We start from the raw sequence: 19,921 nt of genomic DNA, 5'->3' as shown, positions 1-19,921 counted from the left end.
TCAGTGTGAAGGCCTTGCATTCAATCCGTAGTACTGCCAAAAAAAAAAAAAAAAAAGGAAGAGGAAGAAGAAAGCTCTTACTGGCCCAAAGGAAATGACTACTTTCTCTTAATCACATGGGTCTTGTTGATATTTGATATTGGAGACACAGCACAGTGGATGGGGAACTGGAAAGGACCTCCTGCTGCTACCAGCTGGCTCCAGTTCTCCACCATTGCTCTTTGTAACTTTGCTATGTCATTAAGTCTTTTTGTTCATCTGTGTAGCAAAGAAAATGAACTTTGTGCTTTCAACTCTGTGTTTTCACAGGTCCAGCAAAGGTTATAAAGATGGTGAGGAAGCTGGATCTGGTGGCACATGCCTATAATCTCAGCGGTCTAGTAAACTAAAGCAGGAGGGTTGCAAATTTGAGCTCATCCTGGGCAATTTAGTGACTTAATGAGAACTTGTCTCAAAATAAAAAATAAAAAAATGATTTATGGATGTAGCTCATTCTGAAGGTCTTGGGTTCAATCCCCACTACCAAGGGGACAGGGGAGAGGAATAAGCTAGTCTCAATGACTTATTACTTTGTTATTTGATTTTTGAATTAAAGTCCTAGATGTAAATTGTTAAAATAGAAGACAGCTTATGTGAGAGACTTCAACCCCCTGCCCTAGCCTCTTGTTGAGTCTCCCTACCTCTACATCTTCCCTCAAGGGGCAATCACTTTTCAAACAGTGGTAAGGGACTAGTGTTGTAGCTTAGTGGTAAAGCACTTACCTAGTAAATGGGAATCGCTGGGTTTCATCTCTAGCACTGCAAAATGAGCATAATTCCAATTGTAAAATATAACCAAAATAAAAAAACATATAAACATAAAATATACAGTTTAGGGGCAACCACTTTTGGGTTGCGGTTTTTTGTTTTGTTTTTGAGGCAGGATTTCACAGTGTAGTTCAGGCTGCCCATGGACTCACTTTGTAGCCAAGGATGGCCATGAACTCAAAGTGATCCTTCTGCCTCAGCCTCCTAAGGATTACAGGTGTGTGCCACCACACCCATCTCAGGGGCAACCACTTTTAAACATGAATTTTCTTGTAGTGTTCTATCTTTATGCCTCCAAATAATAATCTTATACCATGATTTCTTTTATCCTCCCTTTCCCCCAGCCCCAGTAATGGGACCTTCACACAGAGCTACATCCTCAGCCTTTTGTGGTGGTTGCTGTTTTGTTGTTTTTTTTTAAGCCGGTCTCACTAAATCACTAAGTTTCCCCAGGCTGGCTTTAACTTGTGGTTCTCCTGCTCAAACTCATGATCCTTCTGGCTCGGTCTCCTGAGTACTAGAATTACAGGCATGTGCCACTGTGCCTAGCTACTATGCCCCTATTTTTTTCCTTGATCAACTAGAAATAACCTCTTGGCTTTCTGCTGTGATAAAGGAAATTTTAAGCCACTGATACCACCATTCTTTTCTATTTATTGTTTTGTTTTATTTGGAGACAGAGTCTCACTATGTAGTTCAGGATGGCTTTGAACTCACTATGTAGTGCAGGCCAGCCTTGAACTCATGGTGATCCTCCTGCTTCAGCCTCCCAACTGCTGGGAGAACAGTCATGTGCCACCATGACCAGCAATCATCCTTTATCATATATTATTATTTGAGTTCTCAGTTACCATTGAAACTTAAATAATATACTATTCTTCTTTTCAGCCACTGTCTCCCAAGTGAGATGAAGATAACCCCACAGGTTCAACCAGGCTGAAGTCCTCTCATGAACCAGTTCAAAGACTTCTGAACCACATGGTCAATATAGTCGCAGCAGTGAACCTACTCCTGGTACAAATTTTCTGTCTTACTTTCCCATTTCAAAATATCAATACCTGCAAGGTCCAAAAAACTCGACACCCAAAAATTAAAGGAAGAGAAATTTATGGCTGGGGATTTAGCTCAGTGGTGCTACACCTGCCTCATGAGCCCAAGGTCCTAAGTTCAATCCCAGGTACAAAAAAAAAAGAGAGAGAGAGAAGTTTATTTTTATATAGGGGAATAGACGTAACTCCCAACCTGTTAGATGCCAGATATGCCAAGTTTATGTTCCCCGAAACTGAAGAGTTAATTCTAAGGAACAGTGGAGGTTGAGTAGAAAAATTTGGGCTGGGGATTTAGCTCAATGGTTCCACTGCCTGCCTTGCAAGTGCAAAATCCTGAGTTCAATCCCTGGTATACCCCCCCAGAAAAAGAGTAGGAAAATTGATTGGGGAATAATGGGTCAGGGATTTGGCTCAGTGGTTCCACTGCCTGCCTCACAAGTGCAAGGTCCTGAGTTCAATCCTCGGTACCAAAATAAATAAATAAATAAATAAATAAATAAATAAAATATATTTATTTATTTTTTTATTTATAATTTATAATAATGGAGAATAAGAATAGCTCCTGAGAGACGAGAGGGGTCCCAAATGGGTTGCCTGTTCCTCATTTTTTATTGTCAATTCTTACTGTAGTTACTGTTCTGGGAAAAGTACACTACCCCTTCCCCTATGCTTCTTGCTAGCTAATAAAAACAGGTAAATCATGGAGATTATTGAGTCTGTCCACTAGAGGCAGGTTCCTCCCAGTCCCCTTGAAATTTAAATATTGTCTCTTTTTCTTTATTCCTCATCATCCCCTTTATAGGTATCTGAGGGTCTGATCAGCCCCCAGCAGGGTATGGTGGTACACACCTGTATTATCAATGCTCTGGGAGGCTAAGTCAGGAGAATTGCAAGCCTAGGACCCAGCCTGGGCAACTTAGTGATGCACTGAGAATGTCTCAAAAGGGTCTGGGGTTATTGTTCAGTGTGAAGGCACTGAGTTCAATCCTTACTAAATCCCTACTAAAAACAAAAAAAGAGCGAGAACAAATACATTCATTTTATTTTATATTTTCTTTAATTCGGTTTAGCTGAAGTATTTTGTTTATTTAGGTACCAGAGATCAAACTTAGGACCTTGCGCTTGCAGGGCAAGCACCAGCACTGCTGAGCTAAATCCCTGGCCCTGAAGTATCATTTTAACATATAATCAGGGCCGAGGATTTAGCTCAGTGGTTGCGCTGCCTACCCTGCAAGTGCAAGGTCCCAAGTTCAATCCCCAGCACCAAAAAACAAACAAACATGTAATCAATATGAAAATTATTGAGATGTTTTAAACACTCTTTTTGGTACCAGGGATCTAACTCAGGTCCTTGTGCTTGCAAAATTGTCTTTTTTGAGAGAATGCCTTACTTTGTATCCCAGGTGGCCTTGAACTTTCAATGATCTTCCTTCCTCAGCCTCCCAAGTGCTTGGATCACAGATATGTTCATGGAATTTCTTAATCAGATAGGCAGAACTGATGGCCTACAGTGTGTAATAAGCTACACCATCTAAGATAGTGTGAGTACATTTCATGTTTCTGTGACAAAATTTGCCTACAGGTATGGTGATGCACACCTGTAATCCCAGCACTTGGGAGGCTAAGGCAGGAAGATTGCCATGAGTTTACGATCAGCCTGGGTAACATTTAGAGACCTTGTCTCAAAAAGCCAAAAAAAAAATTGCCTAATATAACATTTTTTCATAATGTGTCCCTATCATTAAGTGAAGCACTATCAGAACTAAACTGAGTATTAGATCATAAATTTAAATGAAGTTAAATTTAAAGTGAGTCTGCCTTTCCTTCCTTCCTTTTTTCCTCCCTTCCTCCCTCCCTTTGTTCTGTCTTTTCTTTCTCCAAGATGAGGTCTTGCTGTGTTCCCCAGACCAGGCTCAAGTGATCCTCTTGCCTCAGCCTCCTGAATACCTGAGACTGTAGCATACACCACCAAACGTAGCAAAAGTTCAGTTCTTTAGTTGTAGTTGCCACAACTGTATTGAACAAAGCAGATATATTGATGCTGGTGCTGGTGCTGCCAAGAGGCAGAAGGGGATGAAAAAGGAATTAAAATGTGTTATGTGCATGTACTGACTCTGAGGAGGAACTGTAAACAGTATATATTCCAAACATATACTGATAGAAATTTTTAAAAATTAATAAAAAAGGAAGTTCTTTCTATTTGTTTTTCTCTCCATTGGGGGATTGTTATGGCCATCTTACCTACTGCTCACTTTCATTAGGACTTTCTTTTAGGTCTAGACAAAACTGAAAGCTCTACTTCTGAAATATGCACTATGTATTGTACCGTGTGTGTGTGTGTGTGTGTGTGTGTGTGTGTGTGTGTGTGTTTAGGTATACTGATAAATACTGTGAAAAAAAATCTTGCAAGCAGAGAGCAGCCCTCAGCAGACACCATTTCTGTCCATGCCTTGATCTTGGACTTCTCATCCTCCAAGGCGAGATAAATTTCTGTTATTTATAAATTAGCCTGTAGTATGTTGTTTCTGGGGCCCTTAAGGATTTTGTGGGATGCTAAGGCAGGAGAATCAAGAGAACAGTCTAGGCTACATATCAAGTTCAAGAATAGCTTCGACCACATAATAAAACCTTATTTAAAAAAAAAAGGAAGGAAAAAAGAAGAAAACAAGGCCAGGAATAGTGGCACACACCTGTAGTCCTAGTACTCTGGGAGGCTAATGCAGGAGGATTGCAAGTCTGAGTACAGTTTGGGAAACTCAGTGAGTTAGCAAGACTCTGTCTCAGAATTAAAAGGGCTGGGGATATATATAGCTCAGTGCAAAAGCCCTGGGTTAAATCCCCAGTACTGAAAAAAAATATTATTTTGCATACATCACAGTAACTTAGACCCATCTGTCTGGTGTTCCTGTGCCCCTCACCCAGGATTTCAACCTGTTAATGGGGAGAGGGAAGTCTGGTCTGGTCATCTGTCCAGCTGCTGGGGAAAAAAGAGGCTCAGTGACACACAGAACCACAAGGAACTGGATAGAGGAAGTCTCTCAGGAATGGGAAGTTGGGGCTGGACAAGCCAAAACAAAAGATAGCATGAGGTTTAGGTTCATTGCCAATGACAGAGACCCAAAGCAACAATGACTTAAACAAGGTCAAAGTTTACTCCTCTCCTGAGTAAAATTGTAGTGGTAATTCAAGCTGGTACATGGCTCTTTTGCATGAAATCATAGGACCCAGCCCAGCACATCTATGTTATAAGCAAAGAATGCACAAATGGAGAGGAAGGGGAGTATGTCAAGTGTCTCTTGAGGATGATTCAGGGAAGCCCATACTTCCTCTTACATCCCATTGGCCAGAACCTAGTCACGTCGCTGTACTGATCTGCAGAACAGGATGGGAAATTTAGGTCCTACTAAAATTCTGTTAGTCCTAAGGGACACAAGAATGGATTCTAGAGGACAATGATCAGGTTCTGCCATTATTTGCCATCTAGCAGCCCAATATTCATACACATACATTTTTCTACACATTTTTCTTTTTTGCGGGGAGGGTACTGAGTACTGAACCCAGGAACCTTATTCTGAGCTATACCCCCAGCCCTTTTTTAAAAAATGTTTTTGTTTTGTTGAGACCAGGGTCTCAATATGTAGTCAAGGCTGGCCTTTTAACTCACTATGGAGCCCAGGCTGGCTTTGAACTCATTGTGATCTTCCTGCCTCAGGTGTGTGCCACCATGCAGGCTACTTTACTTTTTTTCTGTCTTGAGACAGGAGTCTCACTAAGTCATTAAATTGCTCAAAATTTCAGTCCTTCTGCCTGTGCCTCTGAGAATGCTGAAATACAGGTGTGCACCACTATGCCTGGTTCATATTTAATATTTTAAAATATTCCTTCCCATCACAGTGTGACATTACAATCTCACATTCGCACTCCCTGCCTTCTCAAAAGCAACAACACAGAGAAACAGAGTCAGGAACAGGTACCAGAACAGCTGCAGGTCTAGGACTTCTGGGGAACGTCCCCTTCCTTTCATCCCGTATCAACATTGTGCAACCAGGCTGTGCGTGGTGGCCATGCCTGTAATCCTAGCACTCAGGAGGCAGAAATAGGAGGATGGCTGTGAGTTCAAGGCCAGCCTGGACTACACAGTAATACCTTGGCTCAAAAAGAAAATAAAACAAACAAAACATTGTGCAACCAAATACAGAAGGCCACCAAACAAATTTAACCAGCGTCAGCTTACCTTGTATGATAATAATGAGCAAAACAGAGTGGAAAAAATGAGAACTGTTTTTAGTACTGGGGATGGAACCCAGGGCCATCGCACTGAGCTATAGTCCCTAGACATTTTTTATTTTTTATTTCAAAATGAGCTTTATTCTTTTAAAATTTTTATTTTATCCCATTTTTTTGTAAACAAATTTTATTTTACCTCATCCCACTCCCGTTGAGTCCCCTTCCCTCCCTATGTACAAAAGCTATGTTTCCATTTTTTCCTTTTATTTTCACTTTTTTCTTATCCATTCCTTCCTCCCTCTCTCCCCATTTAAACAGTCTCTTCCCGTTCCCCCATCTCTGTTATATGTTTTAGTCCTTATTTCCACTTTTGGTTTCTCATTGTTTCTCAGAGAATCAATGCAGTATTTAAACATATGTGTCCAATTTATTTCATTTAAGAGTATGATCTCAAGGTCCATCCATTTAGCTATAAATGTCTGAAGCTCATCCTTCTTTGTGGAAGAGTAGTACTCCATTTTATAGAAAAACCACATCTTCTTTATCCACTTGTTGGTTGATGGGCCATTTGGGCTGTTTCCAAGATTTAGCTATTACAAACTGCTGCTATAAACTTGAGAGTGCTATATTGCCATGGTATGATGCATTTAATTCTTTCAGGAAGATACCAAGAACAGGAATAGCTCAGTCAAATGGAACCTCTATTTTTACTTCCCCTACCCTGTAGGGGATTGAACTCAGGATGTTGCACTTGCCAAGTGGCATGGCACCACTGAGCTACATCCCTGGCCCCTATTTTTAATTTTCTGAGAAGTCTCCACACTGATTTCCACAGTGGTTGCACCAGTCTACACTTGCACCAACAGTGGAGAATGGTTCCTTTTTCCCCACAGCTCCTCCAGCATTTGTTATTGGTTGATCTCTTCACTTGATCTTAGCCAAAAGGCCGAGAAGCGATGTTATTGGTTGATTTCTTGATAACAGCCGTTCTTTCTGGGTCAGATGGTATCAGCATTACTTTAATTTGCATCTCTGGAATGACCAGTAATGATGAACATTTTTTCATATGTGTATTTATTATTTCTGCTTCATCTGAGAAATGTCTTTTCAGATAACCATTTTTGGATTGAGTCTTTAAATTTGGGGAGTCTGATTTTTTTGAGTTCTTTATTCTACATAATAGTCCTTTATCTGATAAATAGCTGGTAAAATATTTTCCCATGCTATGAATTGTCTCTTCACTCTGTTGCTAGTTGTTCTTGCTGTGCAAAAGCTTTTTAATAATACAAAGTTCCAGTTGCTGATTCTTTGTAGTATTTCCTGTGCAGTCTGGGTTCTGTCCGTGAAGTCTGCCTACTCCTATGTCCTCGAGCGTTCTACCTATTCTCTCTTTCAGCAGATTTAGTTTCCATTTTAATATTTAGATCTTTGATCCATTTTGATTTGAGTTTAATGCATGGTGAAAGATATGGGTCTAGTTTCAATCTTTGGCATGTGGAAAGCCAGTTTTTCCAGTACCATTTCTTAAAGAGGCTTTCTTCCAGTGAAGGTGTTTGGCTCCTTTGTCAAAGATTATGTGTCTGAGTTGCCTCGAGTTGTTTCTGCATCTTCTAATCTTTTCAACTGATCCTTCAGCCTATTCCTTTGCCAGTACCATGCTGTTTTTTTATCACAGTAGCTTTGTAGTATAAATTTAAAGTCAGGATTGTGATACCCCCTGCCTTGGCTTTGTTGCCCAGAATTGGTTTTGCTATTCTAGATCTCTTCTGGTTCTAAATGAATTTCAGGATTTTTTTTCTAATTCTGTGAGATATGCTGTTGGAATTTTATTGGAATTGTATTAAGTCTTTATAACAATTTTGGAATTATGGCCATTTTCACTAAATTGGTTCTGCCTGTCCTAGAATATTTTTCCATTTTCTGATAGCCTCTTTTGATAGGGAAAACTTCTATAAATAGCAAAAACCTGTCTCTAACAGCAGTTTGTTTTTGTTTGGGGGGGTACAGGGGATTGAATTCAGGACCTTGTGCTTGCAAGGCAGGTGGCACAACCACTGAGCTAAATCCCTGGTCCCTAGCAGCAGTTTGTTTTGTTTAGCTCAAAACTAATAGGCACTGAAGGTACTAATTGCTGAATGAGGCATTTGGTCTTACCCTGTGATAATTGTCAAGGTCTTGAGCTCTGATGAGACTGGAGCCACCTGACTGTAAAAGTATCTAAATGAAGGAACCCATTGCTAACATTTGCTCCCCTGACCCTGAACTCCACCCCCTTCCTATGGACTAGAACAGATAACTAGGCAAATCTTAAAGGTAAACTCCCCAACTGCAAAGAAATGTTACATCTGGGTTGAAAAGATTAACTATTTTGTGATCATGATTTGAACTGTGAGAATGAAATGTAACCACCCAAATGAAATCAAGGCTATAAAACCCTACAAAAGGAGGAGTTGTAACCCAGTGCGTGGTCAGTCCAGGCATGGCTTGTGTGCGATCGACCCTTATTGATAAGTAAATTTATTATTTTACTTCCATTCTGCTCCCTCTCTGTGTGTCACTTACTAATTCCTTCCATAACACTTTGATCTCCTTTTTCAGAACACTGTAGAGCTCTTTTATTTCCTTTGTTAGATTGAATCATAGGTATTTTGTTTTTTTGGATGCTATTGTGAAAGGGATTGTTTCTCTAATTTCTCTCTTCGTGAGTCTGTTATTTGTGTACAGGAAAGCTAGTGATTGTTGAGTGTTGACTTTGTATCCTGGTACACCACTGAATTTGGTTATCAATCTAGAAGTCTAGAGTTTTGGGGATCTTCTATGGAGATTATCATATCATCTGCAAATACTGATAATTTAACTTCTTCATTTTCTGTCCTTATTTCTTTCTCTTGTCTAATAGCTCTGGCTAGTGTTTCCAGAACTGTATTGAACAAGAGTGGTGACAGTGGATATCTTTGATGTGTTCCTGATTTTAGAGTGAAAGCTTCCGGTTTTGTCCATTTAGTATGATGCTGGCTGTTGGTTTGTGATAGATGGCTTTTATCAGATTGACATAAAGACAATCTACTCCAATTTTTCTATAGGGTTTTTATCATGAATGGGTGTTGGACTTTGTCAAATATTTTTCTCCATCTATTAAGAGGATCATATGGGTTTTTATTCCTTGCCTCTGTTAATATGGTATATTATATTTATTGATTTGCATGTACTGAGCCATCCCTGCATCCCTTGGATGAATCTTACTTGGTTCTGGTGTATGATCTTGATGATTTGCTGTATTGTTTTCCAGTATCTTATTGATGGTTTTTACATCTATGTCCATTAGGGAAATGGGCCTGTAGTTCTCTTTTTTGGGTGCATCCTTCTCTGGTTTTGGCATCAAGGTAATACTTGCTTCCTGGAATTAATTTGGGAGTATTGCTTCCCTTTCAATTTCATTAAAGAGTTTGAGAAGTAGCAGCATTAAGCCATCTCTAAATTTCTTTTAGAATTCAACAGTGACTCTGTCAGGGCCAGGGCTTTTCTATGTTGCTAGTTTTTTGGGGTTTTGTTTGTTTGTTTGTTTTGTACCAGGGATCAAAATCAGGACCTTGAGTTTGTGAGGCAAGCAGTGGCACCACTGAGCTAAATCCCTAGTCCATATGTCGGTAGGTTTCTACATCTTCAATTATATCTTTAGTTTAATTGGTTGATACTGTTTTATTTAGAATTTCTACATCTTCTTGATTCAATTTTGATAATTCATGTGTATCTAGGAATCTCCATTTTTTATCTTATTAGAATACAGGATCTCAAAGTAGGTATTGATGATTTTTTGGATTTCTGCAGGATCTTTTGTGATTTCACCTTTTCATTTCTTTTTTTTTTTCTTTTTTTTTTTTTGGTACTGGATATTGAACTTGGGCCCTTGCACTTGCAAGGCAGGCTCTGGAACCACTGAGCTAAATCTCTGGCCCTCACCTTTTTCATTTCTAATTGCATGGATTTCAGTCTTTTGGGGTTCATGGAGTTGTAATCCTTGTCTCTTTCTAGAATATCCTTCAGAACACTTTGGAGCACTAAACACTTTGGTTTAGTGGTCATGAATTTCTTCAGGTGTTCTTTGTCATCTTATTTCTTTATTAATACTGAAAGATAATTTGTGGGATACATCAATCTGGGTTGGAGGTTGTTTTCCTTTAGGGCTTGAAATACTTCATTCCAAGCTCTCTTTGACTTGAGACTTTGTATTGAGAAGTCTGATATTGTTCTGATGGGCTTTCCTTTATAGGTGATTTATTTCTTTTCTCTAACAACTTTTAATATTCTGTCTTTGTATTGAATTTATAAATCTTGACCATTATATGCCTTGAGGAAAAAAAAATTTTATCATGGCTGATTGGAGTCCTGTATGCCTCACTTATCTGTATGCCAAATTCTTTTTTCCCTATTTGGGAAGTTTTCTGCCATTACTTCTGGGAACAGTTTTTTTGTTGTTGTTATTATTTTTGTTGTTGGGGTTGTTGTTTGTTTTTTTGAGACAGGGTCTCACTCACTATGTTATTGAGACTGACCTGGAACTCACTATGTAGCCCAGGCTGGTCTTGAACTCACAGAGATTCTCCTGCCTCAATCTCCCAAGTGCTGGGATTGTAGACATGTGCCACCAACACCCAGCCTGAGAACAGTTTTTTAAAATGTATATATCATTTGTGCTATCTCCTGCTTTTTCATGGATTTTGATCAATCTTGTGTTATTCTTCTTTGCATCATCTAGCAGCTACTGGATTGATCTCTTGTGGTCCCTTTGCTATTTTTAAGAAACCTCTCTTTTCATGATTGCTAACTGCAATCCTGTCTTCTATATCTGATATTCTGCCCTCACATTGGCTCATTCTGCTATGTATACTTTCATTTTTTTTTTTTTTCCCTGACACTAGGGATTGAACTCAGTACCTTTTGATTGCAAGGCAGGTGTGGCACCACTGAGCTAAATCCCTGGCCCCTGCTATGTATACTTCTAATGGAATTTGTTTTTGTTTTTGGTACCAGGGATCAAACTCAGGACCTTGTGCTTATAAGGCCACTGAGCTAAATCCCCAGCCCCTCAATAGAGTTTTTTTGTTTTTGTTTTTGGTACCGGATATCAAACTTGGGTCCTTGTGCTTGTGAGGCAGGCAGCTGAACCACTGAGCTAAATCCCCAGTCCTCAATGGAGTTTTTAATCTCCTGGATATCTGATTCTGTTTCATAGATTCCATTTTTTTCCTGTGCTGGGCATTCATGGTTTCCATTTCTTTCCTATGCTGGGCGTTCATGGTTTTCATCATGTTCCTGAGCTCCTCTGTTTTTTCACCTGTATTTGCTCTAGAGTCACTAAGCATGTTTTTCATTCTGGCCACCATCTCTGTAGTTATCTGGGAAATTATTTCTGCTTTGAGTTTTTTGTAGATCCTCATCCTCATTTATCTGCTTTGTCACTTCTACTGTTACCACTTCAGAGTCTAGGTGTGTGGCTTTTGGATTGTTCCATATCATTGCCCTCCCGCAGGGTTTGTCTTTGGTGAGCTCAAAGTGTGTGTGTAGGGGTTGCATCTTGTTGAAGTGTCTTCTCATTTTCTATTTTTTTAAAGTTTGAAGGGGCCAGGGTTTAGCTCAGTGGTCCCACTGCCTGCCTTGCAAGCGAAAGGACCCAAGTTCTATACCTGGTACCCGCCCCCCCCAAAATAAAAAAAAAAAAGTTCAATTCCTATAACTGTACTGCATACTTAAAAATTACCAATAAACTCAATGAGAAAAAAAATAGATAAATAATTCAAAAAGTAAAGTTTGATTCCTGGGTTGATGCTTGTAAATTGCTTATGGCAAGTAGCTTTATTGCTAATATTCAGAACCCTTAGGAAATGAGTACTTCTCAGAAGCGTCTTCCAGATGTTACTGGCTTTGGGTTTTGAGTTTGTTGCAGGATTCTACCTCTTCAGTTTACTGGGGATGAGAAGTTTCTGCCTACTTGACCCAAAGGCCAGTTCTTTGATACTAGTCTATAGATTTTCTTGTTTGTTTTTTTAAAGACCCTGACAACTGATTAGCACAATTATGTCTCCTTGGCTAACATAATACAATCACCAATAACAAGAGCATCCAATACAGCCTAAAAAAACTCACAAACTGTGGTAACTATTAATTTGCTACCTTTAACAGTATGAACTAGATTTGTGGTTATATAATGAAACCTAGAACAAACTTAAAAATTGTATGCAATAAGGTCTTTTCACAATTTTATCCTAAGGGGAGAAGATGTAAAAGGGAGTAGGGGATAAAAAACAGAAATAGAAGAAGAGGAAGAGATCATAAGCAAGGCTAGAGGACAAACTTTAGGAAACTGGTTAAGATGACAGATGGAAAAGAGAAAAGGAAAAAACCAGAACAACAGCAACAACAAACTAGAAACTGTGTTCAAACAATCATGAAAAAAAAAAAAAAAAAAGCAAGAACCAGAATGGAGAAAAAGGAAAAGGAAAACAAAACAAAACCCCCAAAAAAGTCTAATCCAGGGGTGTCTCTGCTGTCACTGATAGGCAACGCAGGCAAACGGAGTCCAGAGCCAAAATGATTAATACGTGCATACCAGCCACAGCTTCACGTGGGGTAGTGGATAATACCAGCCAGCCTACCCCTTAAGTTCCTCTGTAGTTCAGGCTGGTTTTAGGCTATGAGGCTGGAAGCAGATGCCTTGAACCTACAACAGTCTGAGTGCCTCCTGCTGACCTTATCCACTCCCTGACCTCCTGCTGACTTGAATTCAGCACCTGCATGAGACACCTGAAGCTACTAGGTGGAGTCAACCCTAGCTGCTTTGAGTTCTGAGCTCAGCTGGGTGCTCTCTAAGATGGTTACTGGCCAACTGCCTCTCCTGGGTGAGATCTGAATCCCAACTGCTGCAGTCTAGTGTGTCTTCTTCTGCATTCCACTGGTGCATTTCTCTGTGTAGGCCTCTAGGGTTGCCAGTTGTCACCATGTGTCTGTAGGTTTGGCCCACCATTCTTTCACTGAATGTTGGGCCAGCCCTTCTATATGGAGTGACATGAATGCTGCTGATAAAGTCTCAGCAGAGGAAGGGAGTTTAGGGCCCATAGGTTAGCACATGGAGACTCAACCTCCACCTTCCACACCCACAACACTTTGCTTGAGACTGGATCTTGCTAAATTACTAAATTGCTCAGGCTGGGCTCAAACTTGTGATTCACCTGTCTCAGCATCACATAGTACTGGGATCACAGTCATGTACCACCATCTCTGGCTCTCCCCTACCTTTATCTGTCATTTGCCAGCCCCAGGTTGCAATTTGTGCTTCTGACCAGTTGGCTATAAATTCAAATTTCTATGACCCCTTCTTAGGTTCGCCACCTTCCTAAACCTAAATTCAGCAGTTGTTCTAAATTTCCCTTGCCATATTCTTGGGGTCTGGATGGAGACTTCAAGGCATGGGCATGAGTTCAGCCCACACCACTGAGTGGAAATGGACTAGACACAAAGGACATGGTCCATCCAGGTGGGGCCCCAACTAGGGAGGCCTCAGTGCAGTATTCTTTCCTCTAGGGCAGGGATCCTCTGATAAGAGGGTGTTATAACCTGTGATTGGGCAAGGATAGGTGAAGAAATTTCTTTATGGCCAGTTCAAGAAAAAGGGGGAAGGAATCAATTTCTTTCTTTTTGTTATTTTTTTGAGACAGGGAGTCATTATGTATCCTAGGCGATCCTCAAATTCATGGCAATCCTCTTGCCTCAGCCTCCCAAGTGGTGGGATTATAGGCTGTGCCAGCTGGTATGGTGGTGAAAGACTAGAATTTCTATAACCCACCTTGAGGGAGAGAAATTTTAGTTTCTATGGCTGCCACAGAGAGGGAGTTATGGGCCCAGAACTGTGGATGAAAACTATACTATATATATATCATGTTTCAGTTTTTTTGGTGGTACTGGGAATTGAGCCCAAGGCCTTTGCACTGAGTTACATCTTCAAACCTTTTTTTCATTTTTTATTTTGAGAAAAGGTCTTCCTAAGTCATTAAATTGTCCTGAGTTGGCTTGATTTGTGATGTTCCTGCTTCAGCCTCACAGAGTACTAATATTAAAAGCATGTGCCACCACATTCAACTATAATTTCAATTTTTTTTTTTGTACCAGGGATCAAATGTGGGTCCTTGTGCTTACGAGGCAGGTGCCGGAACCACTGAGCTAAATCCCCGGCCCTTAATTTCAACTTTTTATCGTTGATTTTTTTTTTTTTTTTGTACCAGGGATTGAACTCAAGACCTTGCACTTGCAAGGCAGGCACCATGCCACTGAGCTACATCCCCAGCCCTATGATTGATTTATTATTATTATTATTCAGTGTTTTGCTATGTTGGCTAGGTTGGTCTTGAACTCTGGGCTCAAAGGTTTCTCCTGCCTCAGCCTCCCAACTAGCACAGACTATGGGTGCCATTATGCCTGGCTTACCTAACTTTTTAAAAAGACCACACACTAGCCAGGGATTTAGCTCAGTGGTTCCGCCGCCTGTCTTGCAAGTACAAGGTCCTGAGTTCGATCCCCAGTACCAAAAAAAAAAAAAAAAAAAAAAAGACCACACACTAGATTGGGGGGTGGTACCAGGGATCAAACTCAGGACCTTGCGTTTGTGAGGCAGGCGGCAAAACCACTGAGCTAAATCCTGGCCCCAACATATACTAGATTTGATAGAAAAATCTCTCAAGTGTTGTCTCTTTCTTTTCTTAAATCTTAAGTCTCTTAATTTTGGTGTTCTCTTCCACCTTTGCTCTTCCTTTCTTAAGAGTCCCTCCTAGGATCGCTGAGAGTTCGAGACCAGCCTGAGCTACACAGTGACTTCCAGAGCAGTCTGAACTACATAGTGAAACCCTGTCTCAAAACCCCCACCCCAAAAATAAATAAATAAATAAAAGAGTCCCTCCTATCCTAGTACTAAAGGTTGAAACTGGAGCCTTTGCACTGAGTTATATCCCCAGCCATCTTGTATTTTTTTAAATTTTGAGACAAGTCTAAATTACCCAGGCTAGCCTCGAGCTTGTGATCCTCCTGGCTCAGCCTCCCAGAATGCTGGGATTACAGATGTGTATTAACACAACTGGTTTAAATGCCGCTTTGTAAATACTGTCCTCTTGATTTTGCTGACTTCTTCATTGTAATCATTTTATATATTCCTCTGGTAATAAGATGTAGAAATTTAATAGGTTTGGGTTCAGTAGTTTTTTGGGTTTTTTTTTTCCAGACTCAGGACCTTGCACTTCCCAGGCAGGCATGGCACCACTGAGCTAAATCCCTGGCCCTTGGTTTCAGTTGTTTTTCCTAATAGTATTTCACTGAGATTCCTCACTAGACTAGGAGGATCACAAGTTCAAGTCTGACCTGAGCAATTTAGTGAGACATTGTCTCAGAATAAAAAATAAAAAAGGTCTAGGGATGTACCTCAGTGTGAAGGTTGATTTGAGGCAGAGTCTAACTAGGTTGTTAAATTGTCCAGGCTGGGCTAGAACTTGAAATCCTCCTGCCTCTGTCTCCTAGAGTGCTAGGATTACAAGCATGCACCACCACACTGGGCTCCATAATGAATATTGTATTAAGGGAGCCACTAAATTTGCATTCTGTTTAAGACTCCAGAGCTCTGAGCATGAAAATAGCTACCACCTTCTGGGTAGCTTCTATCTGTCTGGAGCTGTGCCCAATGCTACATTTACTTGTCACAAATATCTGGAAAACTAGTGTCTTCTTCCTCAGTCTATAGAGCCAGGTCACAGGAACTGGAAGACATTGCTGACTCTGGAACCTGATTTCTCTGGCAGTCCTGGGGATTGAATCCAAGGCCTTTGCACTGAGCTACAGCCCCAGCCCTTTTTATTTTGAAAGAGTCTCGCAAAAGTACCCAGGCTGGGCTCCAAATTGGGATCCTCCTGCTTCAGCCTCCCAAAATGTTGGGATAACAGGCATGAGCCACAGTGCCTGGCTCAGCCTAGACTAATTTACCAGCTACACCATAGTTAACTCTGTTATCTTTTTAACCCCTGGTAGGGAGGATCAAAGCTATGGCCTCACACATGCAAATTGTGTGCCCTACCGCTGAAGTACAGCCCCAGCCCAACCCTATTACATCCAAGACCTCAAAAAAAAAATCTTTCCTTTGACCTTTATTGTGTCTGGTTATAACAGGCTTCTTATCTAGCTCAGTTTAGCTTCGTGGTAATTTTGTGTGTAGTTGTGTGAATGGCTTGTTAAAATGCCTCATGGCCTCAACAGCATTTAGAGACAAAGGAAGAAGTAAATATGTGTACATGCACGTGTCTCTCACAGTGCTGCAATCCGTCTGGTCTTGCAGGAGTTCAAATAAACAGGGCTGCCAATTTCCCACCAGTGAGAAATCTTTACAAGCCTGAAAATAAATTCAGCTGATCTCAATGGACCCTGTTAACTCACTGCCAAATTGGTTCTGTGTCTTCCAGAAAATTTTCCACTGAAGACCCTGACCTTTAAAATCTTTAAGTTATTGTCCCAAATACACCATAAAGAACTCTTCCATTTTGCTGCTTTTAAGGGCATAACTAGAAAAATAGTGATAATTCAGAAGCCTGAGTTCTGCAGTGCTCAAGGAAGGCATCCATTATGCACTGAAAGGAAAAAATAGCTTGTAAAAAAAAAGAAAGTGAGCTTTTTAATGTCAACCATAAATGTGGCAAAAATATAATATTCCAAAAATAAAGGGAATTAAAGGCTTGTGAGAATTCTTTGAAAAATATCATTTTAATAATAAAGTTAGTCGAAAGTTAAAACCCTGAAATACCTGAACTTGTCCTGAAACACAATGGATAGTAAATATATTACTGAGCACCAAAAGGAATGCTTATTTTTACACAGTAGACATTTAAAGAAAATTATGATAGTAAGTCATAATGATGATAGTAGAAACATCTATGAATAAATATTTTTATGAAGGATTTCAAAATGATTTTTAATTTTATTTTGTGGTACTAAGAATTTGGGGGTGAAGAGGGAGTTCTGGGGATTGAATTCAGGGCCTTTGTACCGAGATGTATCCCAAGCGCTTTATTTTTTGAGACAGGTTCTTGCTAAGTCACTGTGTTGTCTAGACTGTCGTGCGTCAGGCTTCCACAGTGCTGGGATTAGAGGCATGTACTACCATGTCAATCTTCAAAATGATTTATTTTGGTACCAGGGATGGAACTTGGGACCTTGCACTTGCAAGGAAGTCAGTGGAACCCTTGAGCTAAATCCCTGGCCCTCAGAAGTGATTTTTAAACAAGTGATTATATTTCATTCCCTGGTACCTGCCAAAAAGAATTATTATTGCAAATCCCTTTGGGTGGGCTCAGAGATTTCAACATGAAAGAAATCCATTTTTTATATGCTTGCTTTCTGCTGTCAATTTCTTAGGAGACAATTATTGATGAAATTCTTTTCCTACTCGTACCAAATTCCTTGATAGGCAGAAGTAATAAGACATGAAATATTTTGTCTGAAACTAGAAGGAAGTGAGATATCTTCCTACCATGGCAAATCTTTAATAGAAACCTAGATTCCCAAGTAGTAATGTAAAAACTATCAAAAAAAAAAAAAAAAAAGGCTGGGTGTGCGGCTGGGCATGGTGGTGCATGCCTGTAATCCCAACACTCAGGAGGCTGAGGCAGGAGGATCACTGTGAGTTCGAGACCAGCCTGGGCTACATAGTGAGTTCCATATCCGTCTCAACTACATAGTGAGACCCTGTCTCAAAAAACAAAACAAAACAAAACAAAAAACCAAACAAATAAAGGTTGGGTGTCGTTGTGCACATCCATACATCTCAGCATCCTGGGAGGTTGAGGCAAGAGGACTGCAAATTCGAACCCAGCTGGGCCATTTTAGCAACTTAGGAAGACATTGTCTCAAAATTTTAAAAGGCTGGGATGTAGATCAGTGTGAAAGCCCTCGGTTCAATCTCCTGTACCACAAATGTCAAAGAATTAAACCTGAAACATTTAACCTGCTGGAAGACAAGATAGACAAAACTCTTGAAATCGTAGGCATAAGAAAAGACTTTCTGAACTCTGCTGCTCAGGAAACAGTTATGAGAATCATGAAATAGGATCATATTGCATTAAAAAGCTTCTTCATAACAAATGTAACAACCCACAGAGTAAAAAGATAACCTAAAGAGTGCAAAAAAATTTTTGCCAGCTATTCCCTGGAGGACTCATATCTAAAATACATAAAGAATTTAAAAAATTAGACCCCCCACTAAAAGACCCAATCAAAAAATGGTCAGCTGAAATAGACACCACAGAAGAACAAATGGCTAATAAATACATGAAGAAATGTTCAACATCACTGGCTATTTGAGAGTTGCAAATAAAACAACACTGAGATTCCATTTTACCCCAGAAAGAATAACCATCATCAAGAAATCAAATAATAACAAATACTGGAGAGGCTGTGGGGGAGAAAGGGAAGGAAACCTTCTATACTGTTGGTGGGAATGTAAACTACTACAACCACTACAGAAATCAGTATGGAGATTCCTTAAAAACTAAAACTAGAAATTCCATTTGATCCAGTGATTCCCCTCTAGGTATCTTCCTAAAAGAGTTAAATTCATCATGTTAAATGCATATTTTTTTCCCGGTACCGGGGATCAAACTCAGGACCTTGTGCTTTTGAGGCAGGCATGGTACCACTGAGCTAAATCCCCAGCCCTTAAATGCATATTAAATGCATTTTATCATGGGTGTGATCCATGCATACCCATGTTTATAGCAGCTAAATCTTAGAAGTGGCCTGTATGTGCATCAACAGATGAATGGACAAAGAAAATGTGGTGTTTACAAACAATAGAGAAGAACTACTTTGCCATAAAGATAAACTCAAGTCTTATGTAGGAAAATGGATGCATCTTGAGAGTATAATGTTAAGTAAAGTAAATCAGACACACAAGCTTAAGTATTGCATGGTTTCTCTTATATGAAAAACCCAAGTTATAAATAAAGAGCAAAATAAAAGATGATAATAGGAAGTAGGGAGATTTTTCTCAAATAGGAAGGGGATCAAGAGTTGGAGGGAGAGGAGAAGGGAAGGAGATAAAGAATTAAGAGGTGAAGGCATGTAAACACGTACCCCCCAATAGAAAAGGGATCAAGAGATGGAGGGAGGGAAAGGGGATGCAAAAAGGAGTTAAAATGTGTTATGTGCACGTACCAATTCCACACAAGGAATTTAAGCATTATGTATGTACTACACACGTGTACTATTAAACTAAACTAAAAAAAAAGTCTGAAAATCCTCTGTACCACAAAGAAGCAAAAGCAGAACACCGGAAGTTTGTGAAGTTTAATTACTTTTAAATCAAGGGTTTTAGTTAATATTATAATTATTAAAAGATTAAACTATGTATAATGACACTAAACAAGAACATCTTGGACCCCAAGCGATCCACATGGGGAGAATGGATTACTCATTGTCCTCAAAAGCCTCCTTTCATTTTTTTAAATTGTAGTAAGATACACCATAAAATTTACCACTGTAACCATTTTAAATTTACAATTCAGTGTCATAAAGTGCATTCACATTGTCCTGCGGCCACGCCCCTGATCTCCTCCCTTTGTTCCTATTTTCAGGCTCACCAGTAGGGGGCATCCAGAGATAATGCACCAGGCTCCTTTTCACGCCTCTTCGCGTCCTTGCGTACTTTCCCAGCGGGAATGCGGTGGAGGCGGGGTTTGAGGCCCGCGCAGGCGCTGGGCGGGCTTTTGTGACGTCAGGCCGCGCGCCCGAGCCGGGAAGCAGGAGGCGGCTCGCGG

General features: G+C 40.1%; 1 protein-coding gene across 1 annotated transcript in view; it reads right to left on the bottom strand.

The window, feature by feature from the left end:
• The window catches only part of Rac1 (Rac family small GTPase 1), a gene marked incomplete at its 5' end in the record, with an annotated part of 44,310 nt that extends 24,447 nt beyond the window's left edge, over nucleotides 1-19,863 (bottom strand). The window contains 2 exons of the mRNA XM_010642851.2: nucleotides 763-798; nucleotides 19,745-19,863. Of these exons, the coding sequence (XP_010641153.2) occupies nucleotides 763-798; nucleotides 19,745-19,863 (155 nt within the window). The remainder of the gene's footprint in view (nucleotides 1-762; nucleotides 799-19,744) is intronic.
• Between the last annotated feature and the right edge of the window lie 58 nt (nucleotides 19,864-19,921).

The sequence above is a fragment of the Fukomys damarensis genome, unplaced genomic scaffold (genome assembly GCF_012274545.1).
Source record: "Fukomys damarensis isolate Sample0158 unplaced genomic scaffold, DMR_v1.0_HiC HiC_scaffold_17, whole genome shotgun sequence".
NCBI classification, from domain to species: Eukaryota; Metazoa; Chordata; class Mammalia; order Rodentia; family Bathyergidae; genus Fukomys; species Fukomys damarensis.
The sequence above is the reverse complement of the archived record's forward strand: the minus strand, read 5'-3'. Positions and strand labels throughout refer to the sequence as shown.